The 22,314-nt window shown below is 55.0% G+C and overlaps 1 protein-coding gene across 1 annotated transcript in view; it reads left to right on the plus strand.

Moving 5' to 3' along the window:
- The window catches only part of ATP10A (ATPase phospholipid transporting 10A (putative)), a 90,294-nt gene that overhangs the window by 52,692 nt on the left and 15,288 nt on the right, over nucleotides 1-22,314 (plus strand). Inside the window, 10 exon segments of the mRNA XM_066355699.1 lie at nucleotides 1,650-1,756; nucleotides 3,012-3,143; nucleotides 4,547-4,677; nucleotides 5,896-6,148; nucleotides 7,008-7,225; nucleotides 11,019-11,213; nucleotides 13,533-14,100; nucleotides 20,997-21,100; nucleotides 21,213-21,339; nucleotides 21,643-21,827. Coding sequence (XP_066211796.1) covers nucleotides 1,650-1,756; nucleotides 3,012-3,143; nucleotides 4,547-4,677; nucleotides 5,896-6,148; nucleotides 7,008-7,225; nucleotides 11,019-11,213; nucleotides 13,533-14,100; nucleotides 20,997-21,100; nucleotides 21,213-21,339; nucleotides 21,643-21,827 — 2,020 coding nt within the window.

The raw sequence follows: 22,314 nt of genomic DNA on the forward strand, positions 1-22,314 counted from the left end.
ATACGGGATAGCTACCTAAGGAGCCCTAAAAAGTCTGTGCGTGAGCCCACATGGAACTGCACTGAATAGGTATGAAACTGGGAGAGTTTTCCTTTTATTTGGTGCAGATTTCATATTTCTATCGTCTTTTGTTGCTTTCCTGTGACCTGTCAAAAGTACACCATGACTTTATGGACACACTGTATTTATTGAAGAAAAGAAAAACACATCCACACATAAGTGGACCCACAGCTTTTCAACCCATGTTATTCAAGGGTCACACGCGCACACACACACACACACAGACACCACTACAATAAGCATTTAATACTCTTCGCCCCATTCTGTAGGCCTTTAGGGATGTTGCTGGCACCTGACCCTCTTGGTTGCATATGAGACTAGCTCATAATATTTTGTCAACAGTAGAAACTTACCCAGAGTGCCTACAGGGAGCCCTGGGAAGGGGGACGGAGTCAGGGACGCCTCAGCTGACTGCATGGGGGCCTCACGAATGGAAACACAAGGGCCGAACTCGAGGAGTGTTTTGGGAGCCCTGCATCAGGAACCCGGAGCAGAGACCAATGCACATACTTCTTAATATTTTCTAGAGCCCACATAGGCAAGAAAACATCAGCCTCTGGGCCTGGGCTGGATGGCTCAGCACTAGAACGTTGGCCCGGCATGTGGAAGTCCCGGGTTCGATTCCCGGCCAGGGCACACAGGAGAAGCGCCCATCTGCTTCTCCACCCCTCCCCCTCTCCTTCCTCTCTGTCTCTCTCTTTCCCTCCCACAGCCAAAGCTCCATTGGAGCAAAGTTTGCCCGGGCGCTGAGGATGGCTCCATGGCCTCCACCTCAGGTGCTAGAGTGGCTCTGGTCGCAACAGAGCGACGCCCCAGATGGGCAGAGCATCGCCCCCTGGTGGGCATGCCGGGTGGATCCCGGTTGGGCGCATGTGGGAGTCTGTCTGCTTTCCTGCTTCTCACTTTGGAAAAATTTTTTTAAAAACCCAAAAACTATCAGGCTCTGGAGATGCTTCTAGAAGCCCAGTGACTTGCTGCGGACCAGCGCAGCTCGTAATTCTGGGTCTTGAGTGAGAACGGTGCGGAATTAAGAAAACAGATTCATTGAGAAAAAAGGATGGGATCGGGAGGCCTCTTCAATGCTGATGGCAGTATCCGAGTGCCCCATAGCCCCAGTTTGCTTCATTATATAGCCATATGCAAACAAGGAAGTCCTTGATACAAAGTTACACATCTGAGGCATAAACAGGAATCCCCACCACCACACATAAGTGAAATCAACCAACATCTGAACAAAGAGTGAGAAGAAAGGCATGTAAATCGCTTCCAGCAACTTAAGGACGCAAACGAAGTGGGTGCAAATACTCAGCATCACAGCCAATGTGGAGGTGGAGGGGGGAGAACTTAGCCTTTTGCTAAGCCTCCAATCTACAAAGACTTTTTGCCACTTGCGGTCTACTACGGTGACTAGTGAGCACAAGCTCTCTCCCAGCCCTTGTAGAACCCACTGAGGCAAGTGGCCCTTTCTAGGGTCCCTGTTCCCCCCTCCCAGCCTTGCATCGGGGCCTCCCCTCCCCCGAGGCAGCGCTCGTCAGAATGTAAGATGCAGGCAGGCATCCGAGTGACGTGTGACAAACATTCCTCGACAGCATGCACAGCAACGGGAGGAAGGCCGGGCTACACAAGGAGAACCTCCTGCTCCGAGGTTGCACCGTCAGGAACACGGAGGCCGTCGTGGGCATCGTCATCTACGCAGGTAGGGGCACGTGTCACGCGTGGTCTGGGATGGCCCTGCCTCCCTCGCCACATTGTCTTAAACATCCTCAAACATTGCTCCTTGTTTGTTTACTTTTTATTTCTGATCACAAGAATAGCATAGACCCATGCTAGAAAATTCGGAAAGCAAAGAAAACAAAAAGAACAAGATCTAATCATTTCTTTTTCTTTTCTTTTTTTATATTTTTCTGAAGTAAGAAGCAGGAAGGCAGAGAGACAGACACCTGCATGCACCCAACCGGATCCATCTGACATGCCCATCAGGGGGCAATGCTCTGCCCGTCTGGGGCGTTGCTCCATTGCTGCTGGAGCCATTCTAGCGCCTGAGGCAGAGGACATGGAGCCATCCTCAGTGCCCGGGCCAACTTTGCTCCAATGGAGCCTTGGCTGCGGGAGGGGAAGAGAGAGACAGAGAGGAAGGAGAGGGGGAGGGGTGGAGAAGCAGATGGGCACCTCTCCTGTGTGCCCTGGCCGGGAATCGAACCTGGGACTTCCACACGCTAGGCCAGCGCTCTACCGCTGAGCCAACCGGCCAGGGCCTAATCATTTTTTTTTTTTTTTTTTTTTGCGAGGAAAATCCTCTTTAAGATATATTCTTTAAGATTTTATTTATTGGTTTTACAGAGAGGAGAGAGAGAGAGAGTAAAAAAGATGTGGGAGGAGTAGGAAGCATCAACTCATAATTGCTTCCTGTATGTACCTTGACCAGACAAGCCTGGGGTTTTGAACCAGCAACCTCAGCATGCCAGGTCAATGTTTTATCCACTGCGCCACCACAGGTCAGGCCTCCTAAGATATTCTGGTAGAGGTTCCCTTCATTTCTGCCTGGCGACCAGGGAACAAGCAGTGTTGAAAGGGCCCGCTTGTCTTCCAAAAAGAAAGGAGAAAGAGAGAGACGGATGGTGAGGGGGAGAGGAATATAGGTAATGACATAAAAAGCTGACTCATTCAGTGCTGGAGGTGGCCATAACTGGGGAAGGGGCTCGGCCTAATCATTTCTTGACCAAAAAATGTTTCCTCTTAACGTGTTAGCCGGAATCATTCCATGTGTCTCCATGGTTGGCACCTATTTCTGATTATTTTTATACCCTGCTCTTTTGACCAAACCTGTCCCAGAAGTGTCGTCAGATGGTTGCATCGGCCTTCGATCGGTGGAGTCAGTGCCATGCGTCCCCTCACCGCCGAGCACTGACTCCCTGCCATCCTTTCCCCTCCCCTCCCCCCTTCCCCCCCAGGACATGAGACCAAGGCCCTGCTGAACAACAGTGGACCTCGCTACAAGCGCAGCAAGCTGGAGCGGCAGATGAACTGTGACGTGCTGTGGTGTGTCCTCCTCCTCGTCTGTATGTCTCTGATTTCGGCAGTCGGTGAGTCTCCACAAGGGGACTGACCCTGGGCAAGCCTGGTGGGCTGGCCACCACTCCTCCGTACGGCCCCACATTAAGTGGCACATCTGTCACAGGCTGGAACCCGCGGGATGTTCGCATCAGCTGGGGGCCCCATTGAGACGCCCGGACATGTGGGCTTGGCCCCTGGGTGCTCTTTGTCCCATTGGGAAATGGGTGGAACAATGGTGTGGCCACGGCAGGAGACATAATTCTAGAACCTGGTGATGACTGGGGAGTCATGGGAAGTAGGAGAAGCATAGACACAGCTAAGTGGGAATTCCATACAAAGAGGAGAAACAGGACTTGGCTCCCAAGGAGGAGCCGGCTGTTAGTTTGCATGGAAGCTGTGGGGCGCTGCAGCCCTCCGATGGCCTCCAGATCTGGCCGGGGAACGTCTCACAAGGGGGGGAGTGTTCAACCTCTGGGTGGATGACCTCCTCACCATGTCTAGGCGGCTGGGTTTCACACGGTCTCAGAGCTCCGTGGTCACAGACACAAGCGTGTCAAGGGCATCTGTGATCCCGTAGCTTGGCGACCAGTTGATGAAACTCCGTGCGTGGTGGTTGCCTTCTTGGGAGTCCAGGACATGTGGGTTTTGATTCTACAAGAAGGGCCGATAAGGGGCGTGTCCAGAGCCTGCCGCCCAAACTGGGGTTGTGTGGGGCACGTGCCGGGACGGTCCTCCCTGGAGGGTCTGTATGGGTTACTACCAACACCAGTCCGCTTCCCACCTCGTGACCGGTGGTGCGCTCCGGCACCAACAGTGGGAAACCCCGAGTGTGAGGCGGCGGCCCCATACCCGAGCCTCCAGGCAGTCTGGTCGTGGGTGCAGCAGCGATACCACACGCCTTGCTTTCTTTTTTATGTATTTTTCCGAAGTGAGAAGCGGGGAAGCAGTCAGACAGACTCCTGCATGCGCCCGACTGGGATCCACCCGGCACGCCCACCAGGGGGCTATGCTCTGCCATCCGGGGCGTCACTTTGTTGCAATCAAAGCCATTCTAGTGCCTGAGGTAGAAGCCATAGAGCCGTCCTCAGCGCCCGGGCCATCTTTGCTCCAATGGAGCCTTGGCTGCAGGAGGGGAAGAGAGAGACAGAGAGGAAGGAGAGGGGGAGGGTGGAGAAGCAGATGAGCGCCTCTCCTGTGTGCTCTGGCCGGGAATCGAGCCCAGGACTTATACACGCTGGACCGACGCTCTACCACTGAGCCAACCGGCCAGGGCCTGCTTTGCTTTCTTAAGGTGACGAGAAGTCACCTCCTTTGGCCCAGGCTGCCTGCGTTGAGCTACAGTCTCCGGGTTTGGCTCTCGTTGGCACTGAGCAGTGTTCTGATTTTTTTCCCGTTGGGTGAACCATGTTTCTCACTGAACGTCTCACCGCAGGACACGGCTTGTGGGTGCAGCGGTATCAAGGGAAGAAAGCCCTGTTTGACGTCCCCGAGGGCGATGGCTCCAGTTTGTCCCCGGTCACCGCGGCCGTGTACTCCTTTCTGACGATGATCATCGTGCTGCAGGTGACAGTCCTGAGGACCGGGCGACCCTCCCTTCAGTTTTAGGTTGTACGCGTCGCAGGTTCCCGGCAGGGTGACTCGGCGCTTGTGTGCCTGTGGCGAGGTGATCGCCACAATCCATGTCGTGAACACTCGACACCTCCCGTCCTTGCCGTTTGTGTTTTGGGTTGAGAGCTTCCAAGGTCTCACCTCTCTCAGCAGCTTCCAGACAGACCACACAGTATCGTGAACCTGAGGCAGCGTGCGGGATGTGACATCTTAGGACTGGGAGTTTGTACCTTTGACCCCCTGTGCCCGGTTCAGCCCCTGCCCCTCCCCGGACACACCCAACCCCTGGGGACCACCAGTCTGTTCTCTGTTCCTCTGCCTTGGCTTTTGTTTAGATTTTACAGATAATGGAGAACCCTAGTTCTGCAGGGAACAGCGTTTGTCTTTCTCTGTCTGGCTTGTTTCACTTCTTTATGTAATGACAAATTTCACTTGAGCCCTGGGTTAGTCCTTCCCGTGGGCGCTGCGTTGACATACTGAGTGAGGTTCCCAGGAGGACCGGTTAAAAAATTTGAATAATGACCTGAGCCCATACACACCACCGGTTCAAGACTGTGCATCCACCAAAAAAAAAAAAAAAAATTAAGCGTTTATTTCATAAAAGGTTGTTCTAAAATTGTCCAAGCATCACTGACTGTTTTTCTCGGAACCTGCTTTTCTTGGCTCCGTATCGAATGTCACGGAAACCCTCCTTGGACACCATCCCAGCAGAGAGATGGGCAGCCGGGGTCCGGGGACAAGCCCAGGGCGAGGGCTGCTGTGGTACGAGGTGACTGTGCTGACGAGGACTCTGACTGTGACACGTGTTTTGTCTGTCTGTCTCTCTCCCTCCCTCTCCCTCTCTCTCTTTCTCTTTTCCTCTTCTAGCCTCTCTGAGAACGCTTGCCTCTCTCCGGGCCACGGCCGCCCTGCCTGCAGACACCGCCGTGGACTCCCCGCTCTGCCGCGCCGCCGCTGTGGGCCGCCCTAGTGTAGACCCTCTGCCAGTAGCCTGGCCTGTTCTGATAGTGGGACTCTGAGCAGCCCCCGTAAGCCCCCCCAGGTACGGCAGGGCTGCTCCTGCCTCGGGGTCCCGTCGTCACCGCCACCGAGTAGCCCGAGGCCGCTGCCGCCGCTCCCCCCCCCGGGGTGGGGGGGTCCTCACGGCCGGCCGTGCCTCGCCCGGTCCCGCAGGTGCTGATCCCCATCTCGCTGTACGTCTCCATCGAGATCGTCAAGGTGTGCCAGGTGCACCTCATTCACCAGGACGCGGAGCTGTACGACGAGGAGACGGACACGCCGCTGCAGTGCCGCGCGCTGAACATCACGGAGGACCTGGGCCAGGTCCAGTACATCTTCTCCGACAAGACCGGCACGCTGACGGAGAACAAGATGCTCTTCCGCCGGTGCACGGTGTCGGGCGTCGAGTACGCGCACGACGCCAACGGTGGGTCTGGGGTCTGAGGGCGGGGCGCAGGGGGCGTTCCCGGCGGGGGCCTCGAGTACGCGCACGACGAGGGCGGGGCGCAGGGGGCGCTCCCGGCGGGGGCCTCGAGTACGCGCACGACGCCAACGGTGGGTCTGAGGGCGGGGCGCAGGGCGCGCTCCCGGCGGGGGGCGGACGCTAGCTCATTCAGGGATTGCTGGGGGGGGGTTTGAGGGAGCCGCTGAGCCCATCTATGGAGAGGGGACTCGGGTGTCCTGGGCACGGTCCTGTCCCCCGCAGCATCTCCGTGTGGACGGCATCGGCATACACACGTATTTTCCGCCCAACAGCCGGGCATCCCCGCTGTGTGTTCCAACACAGTTCTCTGTTCTATTGTGGACGTGCCCCCAAAGCCACGAGCATCTTCCGCCTGTGACCTGACCTCTCCGGGTCCGCAGACTGGGCCGCCGCCCCCCCCCCCCCCGGGACCCCATTCACATCCAGGCTTCCCCTGAACAGAGGGGGCTGTGTGTGGACCCGTCTCTGCCTGTGGGTGCGCCTTCCAAGGACGGGACGCGAGCTCCGTCTCCCCACGGGCCGGGTGCTGCCTCCAGCCCCACCCCCCTGCGTCCTGTGCCCTGAGCACGCTCTGGAAGCCCTCTGAGAGTCAGGGTTCTCATCTGTGAAGTGGGCGCAGAGGTTCACAGCCCCCTTTGGGTTGAGTGGGGAGGCAGATAATTGAGAGCATGCTCTGTCCCCCCATGGAAACCCTCGTCACCGGGGGCCAGGCCACCAGAGAGTGGGGGGGGCTCCAGAAACTCGCTTCCCTCGGCCCCGCCCACCTCCCCATGACGCGTCACCCGTGTCCCCCGCCCCACAGCGCAGCGTCTGGCCACCTACCAGGAGGCCGACTCGGACTCGGAGGAGGCGGCCCCCAGGGGGAGCTCCCTGCCCCAGCGTGGCAGCATCGGGAGCCAGCAGAGCGCCCGCCTGGCACCCGGGACCCACGGCACCAAGTCGCATCGGCGCTCAGGCAGCCGGGCTGAGGCCACACGGGCCAGCGTGCTGTCCAAGCACACCGCCTTCAGCAGCCCCATGGTGAGTCCTTCCCTGAGGACGGCACTGCCCCATGCCACCTTTCCTCTGTCCTTTCCACGCGTCCATCAGAGAAGCCTGTGGACACACAGCGGCCTTGGGCCCTGGCCGGGTCGCCCAGTGACAGGGACAGACAGACAGGAACGGAGAGAGATGAGAAGCATCAATCAGTTTTTTGTTGCGACACCTTAGTTGTTCATTGATTGCTTTCTCATATGTGCCTTGACCATGTGCCTTCAGCAGACCGAGTAACCCCTTGCTCAAGCCAGTGACCTTGGGTCCAAGCTGGTGAGCTTTTGCTCAAACCAGATGAGCCCGCGCTCAAGCTGGCGACCTCGAGGTCTCGAACCTGGGTCCTCTGCATCCCAGTCCGACGCTCCTATCCACTGTCCACCGCCTGGTCAGGCAACATCAAGTCTTCTTTCTGGCTCCTTAGTTGTTCAGTGATTGTTTTCTCTTATGTGCCTTGACTGGGGGTTACAGCAGAGCGAGTGACCCCTTGCTCAAGCCAGTGACCTTGGGCTTCAAACCTGGGTCCTCTGTGTCCCAGTCCGACGCTCTATCTACTGCGTCACCACCTAGTCAGGCTCTCTATCTCTCTAAAATGAACTAAAAATTCTTTTTTAATATTTTTAAAATGAATAAATAATACACACAGCGGTTGCTGGAGGGGTTGGCACCAGATTCCCCGGCCAGCCCCTTCTCGCTGCGGCTGACGTGACGCTGGCCAGCTGGCTCAGTAGATAGAGTGTCGTCCTGGTGCACCTAGGCCACAGGTTCAAGCCCCAGTCAGGGCACATCCAAGAAGCAATCAGCGCACGACTAAATGGAACAACCAAGTGGAACAAGTTGATGCTTCTCTCTTTCTCTCTATTGCTCTCTCCCACTCTCATTCTCTCTTTCTTTCCCAATCAATGGGGGGGGGGGATTTTTTTTTAAAGATTTATATGCACAGAAGTTTATGTGAGTGCATGACCTATATCAGCAAAACTTTTAAAATCTGTATCTGGTGATAAAGGTGTGATGAAATAAGTCATGGTACGTCTATTTTGCACTTGTTCAAAGCTGTGTTTTCAAATACAATAGCACGCCCCCCCCCCCCCCCCCCCCCCCCCGCTTACCTGTGGTTTCCACTTTAGGCCAACTGCAGTCCCAAAAATATTCCGTGAAAAATTCCAGAAATACACAATCCATGGTGTTTACATTGTGAGCCATTCTGGGTCATGTGGGGAATCTTCCCGCCATCCCTTCCTCTGTCCATCATCTTCACGCTTGTAGATGCTCCTGACCTGTGGGTCCCTTAGTACCCATCTGGGTCATCGGTTCTGTTCTGGTATTCCAGGGCTTGTGTTTAAGTGACTCTTATGTTACGTAACAGTGGCCACAAAGCTCTAGAGTAGCAATGCTGGCCATTTGGCTATGCCAACTAGAAGCTATAAAATGCTTTCTTTTGGTGAATAGGTGTGTTTACAGAAGAAAAAAATATAGTCTCTATAGGGTTCAGGACTCTGCAATTTCAGGCGTCCACTGGGGGGGCAGGGGGGTGGATTTGGGCACGTATCGGCCATGGATGGCGAGGAGGGCCAACTGTAATTCTTAAAGTTTTTTTTTGTTTTTTTTTCTTTCATTTTTCTGAAGCTGGAAACAGGGAGAGACAGTCAGACAGACTCCCGCATGCGCCCGACCGGGATCCACCCAGCACGCCCACCAGGGGGCGATGCTCTGCCCATCCTGGGCGTCGCCATGTTGCGACCAGAGCCACTCTAGCGCCTGAAGCAGAGGCCACAGAGCCATCCCCAGCGCCCGGGCCATCTTTGCTCCAATGGAGCCTTGGCTGCGGGAGGGGAAGAGAGAGACAGAGAGGAAGGAGGGGGTGGGAGTGGAGAAGCAAATGGGTGCTTCTCCTACGTGCCCTGGCCGGGAATCGAACCCAGGTCCCCCGCATGCCAGTCCGACGCTCTACCGCTGAGCCAACCAGCCAGGGCCTATTCTTAAAGTTTTCCTGGAAGAATTCAGACAATAACCTGTTAAGGGGAGGGGAAATGGAATCTGCCAGTTTACGTACAAATTTGTATTGAGATCTAACGGACATGTGACGGTGTCCGAGTGGACGTCACTGGACATACAGGACAGACCACAGCGAGGTTGCCACCCACCTGTCAGAATGGCCATCATCAAAAAAAGACAGCAGATCACAGGTGTTAGGGGAGAAATTGAGACCCTGGGGGGCACTGTGGGTGGGTTATAAATGGGTTCAGCCACTTTGGAACCAGTAAGAAAGTTCTTCAAAAAAAATTAAGTAGGTCCTGGCCGGTTGGCTCAGCGGTAGAGCGTCGGCCTGGCGTGCGGGAGACCCGGGTTCGATTCCCGGCCAGGGCACATAGGAGAAGCGCCCATTTGCTTCTCCACCCCTGCCCCCTCCTTCCTCTCTGTCTCTCTCTTCCCCTCCCGCAGCCAAGGCTCCATTGGAGCAAAGATGGCCCGGGCGCTGGGGATGGCTCCTTGGCCTCTGCCCCAGGCGCTAGAGTGGCTCTGGTCGCGGCAGAGCGACGCCCCGGAGGGGCAGAGCATCGCCCCCTGGTGGGCAGAGCATCGCCCCTGGTGGGCGTGCCAGGTGGATCCCGGTCGGGCGCATGTGGGAGTCTGTCTGACTGTCTCTCCCCGTTTCCAGCTCAGAAAAAATAAAAAGAAAGAAAAAAAAAATTAAGTAAATAGGCCCTGGCCGGTTGGCTCAGTGGTAGAGCGTTGGCCTGGCATGCAGGAGTCCTGGGTTCGATTCCCGGCCAGGGCACACAGGAGAAGCGCCCATCTGCTTCTCCACCCCTCCCTCTCTCCTTTCTCTCTGTTTCTCTCTTTCCCTCCCACAGCCAAGGCTCCATTGGAGCAAAGTTGGCTCAGGCGCTGAGGATGGCTCTGTGGCCTCTGCCTCAGGCACTGGAATGACTTTGGTTGCAACAGAGCAAGGCCCCAGATGGGCGGAAGATGGGCGGAGCGTTGCCCCCTGGTGGGCATGCCGGGTGGATCCCAGTCGGGCGCATGCAGGAGTCTGACTGCCTCCCCGTTTCCAACTTTAGAAAAATACAAAAAAAAAAAAAAATTAAGTAAATAAAAATAGAACTATCCTAAGGTCCTGGAATGTTAGTTCTGCCTATATTTCCAAAGGAAATATATTAAAATACTTTGATTTTTTTTCTCTGTGTGTGTGTGTGTGTGTACAATGTAAATGTACAGGAAAAAAGCCTGGAAGGAAAAAAGAAAAACATGAAGTTTTTTTTTTTGGTTTTTTTTTTGAAGTGTTTTTTTGTTTGGAAAAAAGCACACACAGGGCGGGCAAAAGCAGGTTGACAGTTTTCCGCGTGGAAAATAATACAATAGTTAATAAATGAAGAAGGAAGAATGAATTCTGTTTTGCAGACTCACCACTGTAAACCCACTTTGCCAACCTCGGTCTTGCCATGAGATGTTGTGAGATCTCTTTTTCTTTCGCTTTTTTTTTTTGAATCTTTCTAAGACATTTTTATACCAGCACATACTCAGACGTATTCGTCTTACAGTAAGAATGTGGACCTAGTGTAAGAATAGAGGCGTTTCGTTTCGTCTGTGAGTTACGTATTCTTAGGCAATGGACATTAGGCACTGTTACCATTGTAGAATGGCACATGGGAGTGCACATGTGAGGAAGGCGTGTTGGCAGTGTACCATAAGATCAAGGTGCCTTTCGATCTGCCGTCCGCCACCAAGACGCGGGAGGTCCCTGGGTCGACCCGCACCCTGACTCAGCCTCTGGTGTCCCCAGGAGAAGGACATAACGCCCGACCCCAAGCTGTTCACCAAGGTGAGGGAGTGCAACCGGTCCCTGGCCGTGGCCAAGCACCAGGGGCACCCCCTGGCCCCCCTCTCCCCCGAGCTGGCCGACGTGTTTGACTTCTTCATCGCGCTCACCGTCTGTAACACCGTGGTGGTCACGTCCCCGGATCAACCGCAACAGAAGGCAAGTTCCCTCTGGAGCCTGTGAGGCCCTCGCCCTGGGGCGGGGTGTCCTTCGTCCTGCTTCTCCCTGCCAGCGGGCAGGCCAGCAGGTGGCCCTGCGGTAGGAGAGAGGAGACAGACTCCCCTCTGAGCCGGGGACAGGAAGGGCAGGGGCAGAAAGGGAGCCCCCCTCCGCGACCTCCCCGGAGTCTCAGGGTCCCCGCTTCACACAGGGGAGAGATGGGTGAGAGGACAGGACAGGCTGGGGACCCAGACTCTGGGACAAGCCCCCCTGGACTTGACCCCTGACTTCTTTGCTGTCCGGCTAAGTGAGCAGCTCATTTGTTTTTATTTTATTTTTATATATATATATATATTTTTAATTTATTCATTTTAGAACGGGGGGAGGGGAAGAGAGTGAGAGGAGAGAGAGAAGGGGGAGGAGCAGGAAGCATCAACTCCCATATGTGCCTTGACCGGGCAAGCCCAGGGTTTTGAACCGGCGACCTCAGCATTTCCAGGTCGACGCTTTATCCACTGCGCCACCACAGGTCAGGCTCATCATTTGTTTATTACAGTAGTGGTCAACCTGGTCCCTACCGCCCCCTAGTGGTGGTCAGCCTGGTCCCTACCACCCCCTAGTGGTGGTCAGCCTGGACCCTACCACCCACTAGTGGGCGTTCCAGCTTTCATGGTGGGCGGTAGCGGAGCAACCAAAGTATAAATAAAAAGATAGATTACTGCCTGACCAGGCAGTGGCGCAGTGGATAGAGCGTCGGACTGGGATGCGAAAGGACCCAGGTTCGAGACCCCGAGGTTGCCAGCTTGAGCGTGGGCTCATCTGGTTTGAGCAAAAAGCTCACCAGCTTGGACCCAAGGTCACTGGCTCTAGCAGGGGGGTTACTTGGTCTGCTGAAGGCCCGCGGTCATGGCACATAAGAGAAAGCAATCAATGAACAACTATGGTGTTGCAACGAAAAACTGATGATTGATGCTTCTCATCTCTCTCCATTCCTGTCTGTCTGTTCCTGTCTCTCCTTCTATCTGACTCTCTCTCTGTCCCTGTAAAATAAAATAAAAAAATTAAAAAAAAAAAAGATAGACTACCTATAGTAAGTTGTTTTATAAAGATTTATTCTGCCAAACTTAAGTACTTGGTAAGTAATTATTATTACATGCTTTAACTTGCTGTCACCCTGCTTTATAAATTTTATAAAGTAAAGTTAATTCCTTACTTTATAAATCACCATGACTATGGAACCGGTGGGTGGTTAGAAAATTTTACTACTGGCAGAGATACAAAAGTGGGCGGTAGGTATAAAAAGGTTGACGACCCCTGGTTTATTAGATTCTCTGGGGTTTGGGAAGGTTCTTTGTATATTTACATGGTTCGTGGACCTCATTCAGAGAAATGGTATAAACTGGTGTTTGGTTGGGTGGCTTTATCATCAGGGGTGGAGGGGGACGCTGGATTGTGAGTCAGGCCACGTCAGGCCCGCTCCTCTGACCCTGATCTGCAAAGCGGTGAGACGGTGCCGTGAGGGAGCCGTCTGTGAGCCTGCAGACACCCCCAGCCACGCAGGCCACTGAGTCATCGAGGCGCGGTTGTGGTGACCCTGGTGATGGCATCCTGAGAGAATGGACACGACACCCTGACTGTGGTGAGAGGAGCATCCCAAAGCACAGAGGTGGCTGGTTCAGTCCCCGGGCAGAGCACATACAGGAACGCAGCAATGTTCCTGTCGCACTCTCTCTCTCTCTCTCTCTCTCTCTCTCTCTCTCTCTCCCCCTTCCTGCCTCTCTCACTAAAATCAATGGAAAATTATTTCAAGTTGTAAATGCGCATGGCCTAACCTTTAAGTGGAGAGGCCGAAGGATGGTGTCCAGAAAAAGATGTGGGGTCTGACTGCAATTTCCTTTTTCTTTTTTTTATTTATTTAGTGGCAGGGACAGACAGGAAGGGAGAGAGATGAGGAGCATCAATTCTTCGTTGCAGCTCCTTAGTTGTTCATTGATTGCTTTCTCATAGGTGCCTTGATGGGGGGTGGGGGGCTACAGCAGAGTAAATGACCCCTTGCTCAAGCCAGCGACCATGGGGTCGCATCTACGATCCCACGCTCAAGCCAACGACCCCACGCTCAAGCCGGTGACCTCGGGGTTTCGAAACTGGGTCCTTCACACCCCCAGGTCGATGCTCTATCCGCTGCAGCACCGCCTGGCCAGGCTCTGGTTGCAATTTTCATTGCATGCCCTGAAACGTAGGGCCTGGAAGTCCAGCCTGGGCAGGGCCTCCGGAGGGGTCCCCCTCACCTGTCCCCTGGCCTGGCCGCGTCTCTTGCAGGTGAGGGTGAGGTTGGAGCTGAAGTCCCCGGTGAAGACCCTGGAGGACTTCCTGCGCAGGTTCTCGCCCAGCCGCCTGACCTCGAGCTGCAGCAGCGTGGGCAGCCTGGCCGCGGGCAGGTCCGCCCACCAGCCGGGCTCCGGCCTCCTGTCGGCCCTGTCCTCCGACAGCGCGCTGCTCGGGCTGCAGGAGAGGCCGGCCGCCGCCAGGGGCTGCTGCAGCCGCGGCGAGGAGGACGGCTGGGCCCCCGAGCGCGCCCGGGAGCCGGAGGCGGAGCCGGAGCCGAGGCCGGAACTGCGCTACGAGGCCGAGAGCCCCGACGAGGCCGCGCTGGTCTACGCCGCCCGCGCCTACAGCTGCACCCTGGTGCACCGGCTGCACGACCAGGTGGCCGTGGAGCTGCCCCACCTGGGCAGGCTCACCTTCGACATCCTGCACACCCTGGGCTTCGACTCTGTCCGCAAGAGGATGTCGGTGGTGATCCGGCACCCGCTCACCGACGAGATCCACGTCTACACCAAGGGCGCCGACTCGGCCGTCATGGACCTGCTGACCACCTGTTCCTCGGGTAAGTGTCCCTCCCGCCCGGAGAGGCACGCATCCCTGGCTCCAGGTGGCGCTCTCCCAGAAACCAGCCCTCCCCCCGTGTCCCCTCCCAGGGGTAAAGCCGTTTTCATTACGTTTTCTTTCTTTTTTTTTTTTTTTTGTATTTTTCTGAAGTTGGAAACAAGGAGGCAGACAGATTACCACATGCACCCGACCAGGGTCCACCCGGCACGCCCCCCAGGGGGCGATGCTCTGCCCCTCCGGGGCGTCGCTCTGTTGCGACCAGAGCCACTCTAGCGCCTGAGGCAGAGGCCAAGGAGCCATCCCCAGCGCCCGGGCCATCTTTGCTCCAGTGGAGCCTCGGCTGCGGGAGGGGAAGAGAGAGACAGAGAGGAAGGAGGGGGGGTGGAGAAGCAGATGGGCGCTTCTCCTGTGTGCCCTGGCCGGGAATTGAACCAGGGACTCCCACACGCCAGGCCAACGCTCTACCACTGAGCCAACCGGCCAGGGCCTCATTACGTCTTCTTTAAAGCAGCGCCCCTCAGACCTGCCTCCTGCCCCCCACCCCAGCCCCTCCTTGGAGAGGTTGAGAGACTGGAATGCACTTGGGGGGTGGGGAGGGGGTAGTTGAGAAGGCAGCCATGGCTGCTGGGGACGCACTTTGTCACCGAGGGAAAAGGTCTCAGATTTCTAGACAAAGTGCAGACAGAACTCCGTCCCTGAGATCCGTCAAGGGTGCCGGGAGCCTGTGTTGTGTGTGGTTCTGAGGGGCTGGGTCGGGGAGAACATACGGACAGACACTGGGCAGTTTACGATGAGGGATGTTCAGAGATCCCCCTGGTTTTCCCAAGAGAAGGGTCCCTGAGTTGGGCGCCAGCTCTACCCGGCATCATTTACAGTCACTCCGTTTTTACTTTGGGGGGGGGGCGGGTGGAGAAGAGAAGAGGCGACCTGTGCTCCGGAAGCCGAGGGCGATGGCCAAGGTGCCCCCCCCCCCCCCCCCCCGTGTGCAGGTGATAAAGGGAGGAGTGTGTACAGGTGTCGCCCTCTGGACGGGGTCCGGCATTTTCTAACAAGCGCTCACAACACTCTTACCAAAGAAAAAGAGGGGGGCAGGAAGGCACTGAGCTGGTGGGCTTGACCGTGTGAGAATCTGTCGCTGTCGCAAGACCTTGTGTGGCTCGGGTGGACAGCAGAGGCTACTCACAGAGCTGGGGTGACCCTGGGCGGGCCCCTCAGTCTGTGCCTCGGTTCCCCATCTTGGGAAGCCCCTGCCCACTCTCATGGCACGGGGCCTGGCATCTTATAGGCGTGAAGCGTAAGCTGTGTCCCTCTTCTCTCTCTCTGGTCCTGACCCCTTGACGTTGACCGGCCTGGGGTTCAGACCGGTGGCCTCTGAGGTCTCCGCCGACCTCCCGGCACGAGAAAGAGGTGGGCGCCCCCCTAGCAGGCCTCCCACTTCGCCGTGCGCTGTCCGGCAAGTCCGCAGAGGCACGGACGAGCCAAGGACAGACCTCGCCTCCTTAGTGGCCTGTCTGACCAAGGCGACACACACGGGCGGAGACAGAACCTTGTCTGAGGTATAACAGAACTGGAAGTGTTGCTTTGCCCCTTTTAAAAGCACTCCTTAAATTAGTGGCAGGGGGCATCTTCCCCTGAGGGCCTCCCCAGCAGGGTCCTGGGCTCCACGGTGGTGTCCGTCGGTCCATCTGCCTGCCCACCCCAGCTCCTTAGCCGTGTGCTCGATGAACCTGAGTTCTTCCCACCTTCTTGCCCCCCCCATCAGAATATGGCCGCATCCCGACCTTGACAGTGAGTTTAGGGTGTGAAGTCCCACACTGGGTTCTCCCCGTGGCTCGCAGCCCTTGGGGCAGGGGGTTCGGAAAGGGAGAGGCGCCAAGGAGGAGGAGCAAGGTCTCACCAGAGTCTGGAGGAGAGGGACCGGGCGGGGTCCCTGCCTCTGTCACCGCATGGCTGGGTGCTCTGTCCCCCTCGACCCCGGAGGGTGATGGCTCCCACACAAAATCCCCTTCTTCCATGGCTGCCTGCAGGACCACGCCCTCGTTCGGGGCCCCCTGGGGTCTAGAGTGGCCCAGCCTGTGGCCACCGTCCCCTCCCCCACACCTCGTCTGGACCACAGACACACTTTAGTATTTTTTTTTTTTTACAGAGACAGAGAGGGAGTCAGAGATAAGGATAGACAGGGACAGACAGACAGGAACAGAGAGAGATGAGAAGCATCAATCATTAGTTTTTCATTGCGCATTGCAACACCTTAGCTGTTCATTGATTGCTTTCTCATATGTGCCCTGACCGTGGGCCTTCAGCAGACCAAGTAACCCCTTGCTGGAGCCAGCGACCTTGGGTCCAAGCTGGTGAGCTTTTTGCTCAAACCAGATGTGCCTGCGCTCAAGCTGGCGACCCCGGGGTCTCAAACCTGGGTCCTCTGCATCCCAGTCGGACACTCTATCCACTGCGCCACCACCCAGTCAGGCCACACTTTAGTATTATTGTCATTTCCAAGTCCCTCAGAGACTGTCATACCGTTTACTCAAAGGACATTCAGCATATGGACTAAGAGTGTCCTCACTTGCCTAGAAAAATGTCCCAATCCCAGGAGGAAATGGTCTTCAAGATCAAGAGGGCTGGCTTTGTGATCTTTTCAGGAAATTTTAAATTCCTAAAGCAGAATCCCCTAAGGGCAGGGGTCGGGAACCTATGGCTCCTGAGCCAGAGGTGGCTCTTTGGATGGCTGCATCTGGCTCGCAGACCAATCTTTAATAAAAAATAATAATAACGTTAAAAATATAAAACATTCTCAAGTATTACAATCCATTCATTTCCTACTGCTCATGTTCATGGTTGCGGGTGGCTGGAGCCAATCACAGCTGTCCTCCAGGACAACACCAGATTTTTATTGGATAATGCGTAACATACACGGGTCGTATGGCTCTCACGGAATTCCATTTTAAAATATGTGGCGTTCATGGCTCTCTCAGCCAAAAAAGGTTCCCGACCCCTGCCCTAGGGCCATGTCCCCTCCCACCCACCCTTTCTTTCCTTCACTATTGATTCCTTAAGGAGGATCCTCAGACATTTTGTTTCTGATTGTGTGTGACATTGTCATGCCCCAGATACTCTGTATCCATTTGTGTACTGTGGGTGTATCTATGCTGTGGATCTAAAACAAAATTTTATTTCTTGGCCTTGAAGGACCCACCTTTGTGGCAAGGGCCCCTTGAGGGTTTTCCCATGTTTTCTCCATAAACAAGGTCTGGGAGGCAACAAGTGTCCCTGACCCTGGTTGGACAGCCTTCCCCAGACCAGTGTTCTCATGACCGCTTACTTAGTAAGGTTGCCGGATTTAGCTGTGTATATCCAATATATTTAGAGTATATATATTTATATTTAGTTAAATATAAATTAAAAAAAACACCAACTAATATTTTTAGTAAAAAAAATAAATAAAAGAAGGTCTTAGGCAATATCCAGGCATCTTATTTCTGTCTGGCGAGGCCAACAGATGTGAGGGATATTCGGGGGTAGAAGCCTCCCTGTCTATTAAGGGACAATCTTTCATAAACAAGAAGGGTGTCTGTGCCTCCCCATTCAGTGAACGGGTGGATGATGCCAGGTCACTCTAAACAGGGGCTTTTGTCTAGATGAGCTTCTCGTTTGGAGCAGGGATATTAAAAAACGGCCCAAAATACATATTTTGGTGGGTTTTTTGTTTTTTAAAGAAACAGCTTTTAAAGTGGATTTTATATGGGAAGCAGGGACCGTTGACATGGGGTGGGACAGACAGGTGAACGAAGCTAGTGGTTGCTAACAGTGGGTACAGGTATTCCCCATCGGCCAAAACACAGCCCAGGGCGAGGACACTCACATGACATTCCTGCTTACTGACAGGTGACAAAATTCCAAGTGGAGCGAGGCTAGGGCCAAGTACCACTCTGTGGTCCCCAGACACACTCACTTGTCACGTGCTCTCATTGCGCACAAACAGAAGCGCCCTCTGTCTTCCCCCTCGGCGTGGTTGACCCAGGGGGAGTTGAGGGGTGTCCCCGGGCTGTGGACTCCTCACCTGGGGGCGGCTGATGGTCAGCACTTGCCAAGTTCTGTAATAAACTCCTCCTCTTTGTCCACAGAAAACAGAAAAGGGTGGATGTTGGGAGAACTCTTACTAACGACGGCTAATTTCTCAGTTTTTTTTCTTTTTTCTTTAATTGTGGTTAAAAACACAACATAGCCCCAGCCAAGTAGCTCCGTTAGTTAGATCGTCATCCCAATCTACTGCCATACCACCCTGAATGCTCCCGATCTCGTCTGATCTCGGAAGCTAAGCAGGGTCGGGCCTGGTTAGTACTTGGATGGGAGATTGTCGTCCCAATACACCAAGGTTGCGGGTTCAATCCCTGGTCAGGGCACACACACACAGGAATCAACCCATGAATGTGTAACTAAGTGGGACAACAAATCACTGTCTCCCTCTCTTTTTTCTCTCTCTCTCTCCCCTCTTCTCTCTCTAAACATCAGTAAATTAATTTTTGAAATCCATAACATAAAAGTATCCTTGATACCTTGATCATTTCTCAGTGGACAGGAGTGTTCAGTATATTCATTCACATTGCCACGTGACAGGTCTCCAGACCTTTCTCATTGAACACGGAGATCTTGTACCCACTAAACGGCTCTCTCTCCCACCCCTCCCCCAGCCCCTGTCCACGACTATCCTACGCTCTGTCTCTCTGGGTCTGAACCCCTTGGCAGCATGTCACACACTCATGTCACACACACACGGGAAGCTCGCCCAGACGCTGAGTGTTCAGAAGGGCTTTCCAGGTAGGACCTCCGGGACATGCTGGGCTCTTGGTTGGTGGGCAATCAATGATCACATCTAAAAAGAACACCGTGGCCTGATCAGGCGGTGGCGCAGTAGATGGAGTGTGGGACTGAGATCCCAAGGACCCAGATTCGAGACCCCAAGGTCGCCAGCTTGAGTGCGGGTTCATCTGGTTTGAGCAAAAGCTCACCAAGGTCGCTGGCTCGAGCAAGGGGATACTCAGTCTGCTGAAGACCCGCGGTCAAGGCACATATGAGAAAGCAATCAATGAACTAAGGTGTTACAATGTGCAACAAAAAAAAACTAATGATTGATGCTTCTCATCTCTCTCTGTCCCTGTCTATCCCTCTCTCTAACTCTCTCTCTCTCTCTGTAAATAAATAGATAGATAGATAAAAATAAAAAGAACACCGTGGGGTTTTTCCGCCTTATGACCCAGTGGTTCCACTTCCCGGGGGTTTATCCAGAGCAACCTGAAACACAGGTGCAGATGAACGTAGGCACCCCGGTGTTTGGTGCAGCATTCTTTACCTTTAGCCAAGACGTGGACGCAGCCCCAGGGCCAGCTGATAAGACAAACAGATCAAGAAGAGGGGGTGCTGATACAATAGAATAGAACACAGCCACGCCACCTGTGACCTCGAGGAAGGATACAGGCTCAGGGAAATGAGCCGGACAGAGAAAGACACATACTTGATGATTCATGGATACATGGAATCGAAAGAACAAAATTCATGAACAGACGAAACAGAAACACAGACTGGTGGTTTCTGGGGGGTGGGGATGGGGGGGATGGCTGGGGAAGGGGGAAGGGATGCAGCTGTACAAATTGCCAGTTACAGAAACAGTCATGGGGATGTCAAGTCCAGCCTAGAAAATGTAGTCTGTAATGTTGTAACAGCTACGTCCAGTGCCTGGGGTGGGACGCGCTTTGTGAAGGATGTGATTGTCTAACCTCGGTGGATGCCGTCCACCGGAAACTGATACAAAAGGAAGACTGAATGTCAACTGTAATTGAGAACTAAAAAAAATTTATTATTTTTTTTTGGTGAAAAAAAAAAACAGAGAGAGGGACAGATAGGGACAGACAGACAGGAAGGGAGAGAGATAAGAAGCCTCAGTTCTTTATTGTAGCTCCTTAGTTGTTCATTGATTGTTTTCTCGTATGTGCCTTGACGGGGGCGGGGGGGGGATTTACAGCAGACCGAGTGACCCCTTGCTCAAACCAGCAACCTTGGGCTCAAGCTGGTGAGCCTTGCTCAAACCAGATGAGCCCGTGCTCAAGCTGGCAACCTCGAGGTTTCGAACCTATGTCCTCTGCATCCCAGTTTGACGCTCCATCCACTGCGCCACCGCCTGGTCAGGCAAGAAATAAAAATGTTTTAAAAATTGGCCCTGGCCGGTTGGCTCAGCGGTAGAGCGTCGGCCTGGCGTGCAGGGGACCCGGGTTCAATTCCCGGCCAGGGCACATAGGAGAAGCGCCATTTGCTTCTCCACCCCCACCCTCCTTCCTCTCTGTCTCTCTCTTCCCCTCCCGCAGCCAAGGCTCCATTGGAGCAAAGATGGCCCGGGCGCTGGGGATGGCTCCTTGGTCTCTGCCCTAGGCACTAGAGTGGCTCTGGTCGCAACAGAGTGACGCCCCGGAGGGGCAGAACATCGCCCCTTGGTGGGTGTGCCGAGTGGATCCCGGTCGGGCGCATGCGGGAGTCTGTCTGACTGTCTCTCCGTTTCCAGCTTCAGAAAAATACAAAAAAGAAAAAATGTTTTAAAATTAAAAGTACCTGACCAAGGCAGTGGCGCAGTGGATAGAGCGGAGGACCCAGGTTCAAAATCCCAAGGTCGCCAGCTTGAGCACCGGTTCATCTGGTTTGAACAAAAGCTCACCAGCTTGGACCCAAAGTCGCTGGCTCAAGCAAGGGGTTGCTTGGTCTGCTGAAGGTCAGGGCACATATGAGAAAGCAATCAATGAACTAAGGTGTCGCAACGAAAAACTGATGATTGATGCTTCTCATCTCTCTCCGTTCCTGTCTGTCCCTATCTATCCCGCCTTTCTGATTCTCCCCGCCGACACCCAGATGACGCCAGAGGCAGGCACCAAAAAAAAATCCGCAGCCAAACGCAGCATTACCTCAACGTGTACGCGGTGGAGGGCCTGCGGACCCTGTGCATCGCCAAGCGGGTGAGTGGGGGGGCCCTGCCTGGGCGCATGCGCACGCATCCCGGGGGCACTCGGCGCAGCTCGGAGCCGCCCCCAGAGCTCGGTGCTCAGTTGCGCGCTCTCGGTTGCGCAGGTGCTGAGTCAGGAGGAGTACGCTCGCTGGTTGCAGGGTCACTTGGAGGCGGAGTCATCTGTGGACAACCGCGAGGAGCTCCTCTTCCAGTCGGCCATCCGCCTGGAGACCAACTTGCACCTTTTGGGTAAATGGCGCTCCGCGTGCCTGCGTGCGTGGTGCGTGGACCGGTGTGCATGCAGTTTGCAGAGGTGGTCCCGGAGGGGGAGGTGGCATGGCTCTAGCTGGTGGCGTCTGAGGCGAACCATCCTGGACTCATGGGGCTTCTCGTGTCCCCCCTCCAGCCACACCAGCAGGACAGCCCACGTGCCTCCCTTTAAACCCTGTTCCTCCCACTGGCAAAGAAAGCCAGGCTTCTCAACAACTGGTGCCTGCTAGGGCCCTCTCCCCTCCCTCACCGCGCCCCCACCCATGCTCTGCCTCCGACCAGGGGCCACGGGGATCGAAGACCGCCTGCAGGACGGGGTCCCCGAAACCATTGCTAAGCTGCGCCAGGCAGGCCTGCAGATCTGGGTCCTGACCGGTGACAAACAAGAGACCGCCATGAATATTGCCTACGCCTGCAAGCTGCTGGACCACGGGGAGGAGGTCATCACCCTGAACGCCGAGTCCCAGGTGCGTCCAGGTGCGTCCGTGCCTTTCGGGGACGCCCCCGCTCTGCCTGGGGCAGCCTCCTACCTGGGGCCCCAGGCCAACGAGCTCAGCACCAGATGCCACCAGGGGCCTTCCAGCCATGGTCCCCCCGCCTCTCTCTGCACCTGTGTTCCCTGTCCAGTGATTAGCGCCGGGTCACCATCGCCCAGTAACATGGGGAATTTACCGGGGCGTCTTAGTTTCAAAGGAACACACGCGTCTACGCTTTGTTTCCTGATGAGCTCAAACTGCTTTTTCCTGTCAAAACTGTCCACGTCAGCACGGGCTGTCCCCAGGGGTGCGCCAATGGGCACAGAGGGGATGTATCTGCTCACATTTATGTATATAGATCCCTGAGGATGTCAGGAGCAGGCCCTCTGTCTGTCCAGGAACACTTTTGCACAACCTGGTCTCTGACTGGCTGTGGTCACGAGTTTCTGTGTGTCCGCGTCCACCCACCCGCCTTGTC

Source organism: Saccopteryx leptura, chromosome 13 (assembly GCF_036850995.1).
Source record: "Saccopteryx leptura isolate mSacLep1 chromosome 13, mSacLep1_pri_phased_curated, whole genome shotgun sequence".
In the NCBI taxonomy this organism is placed as follows: Eukaryota; Metazoa; Chordata; class Mammalia; order Chiroptera; family Emballonuridae; genus Saccopteryx; species Saccopteryx leptura.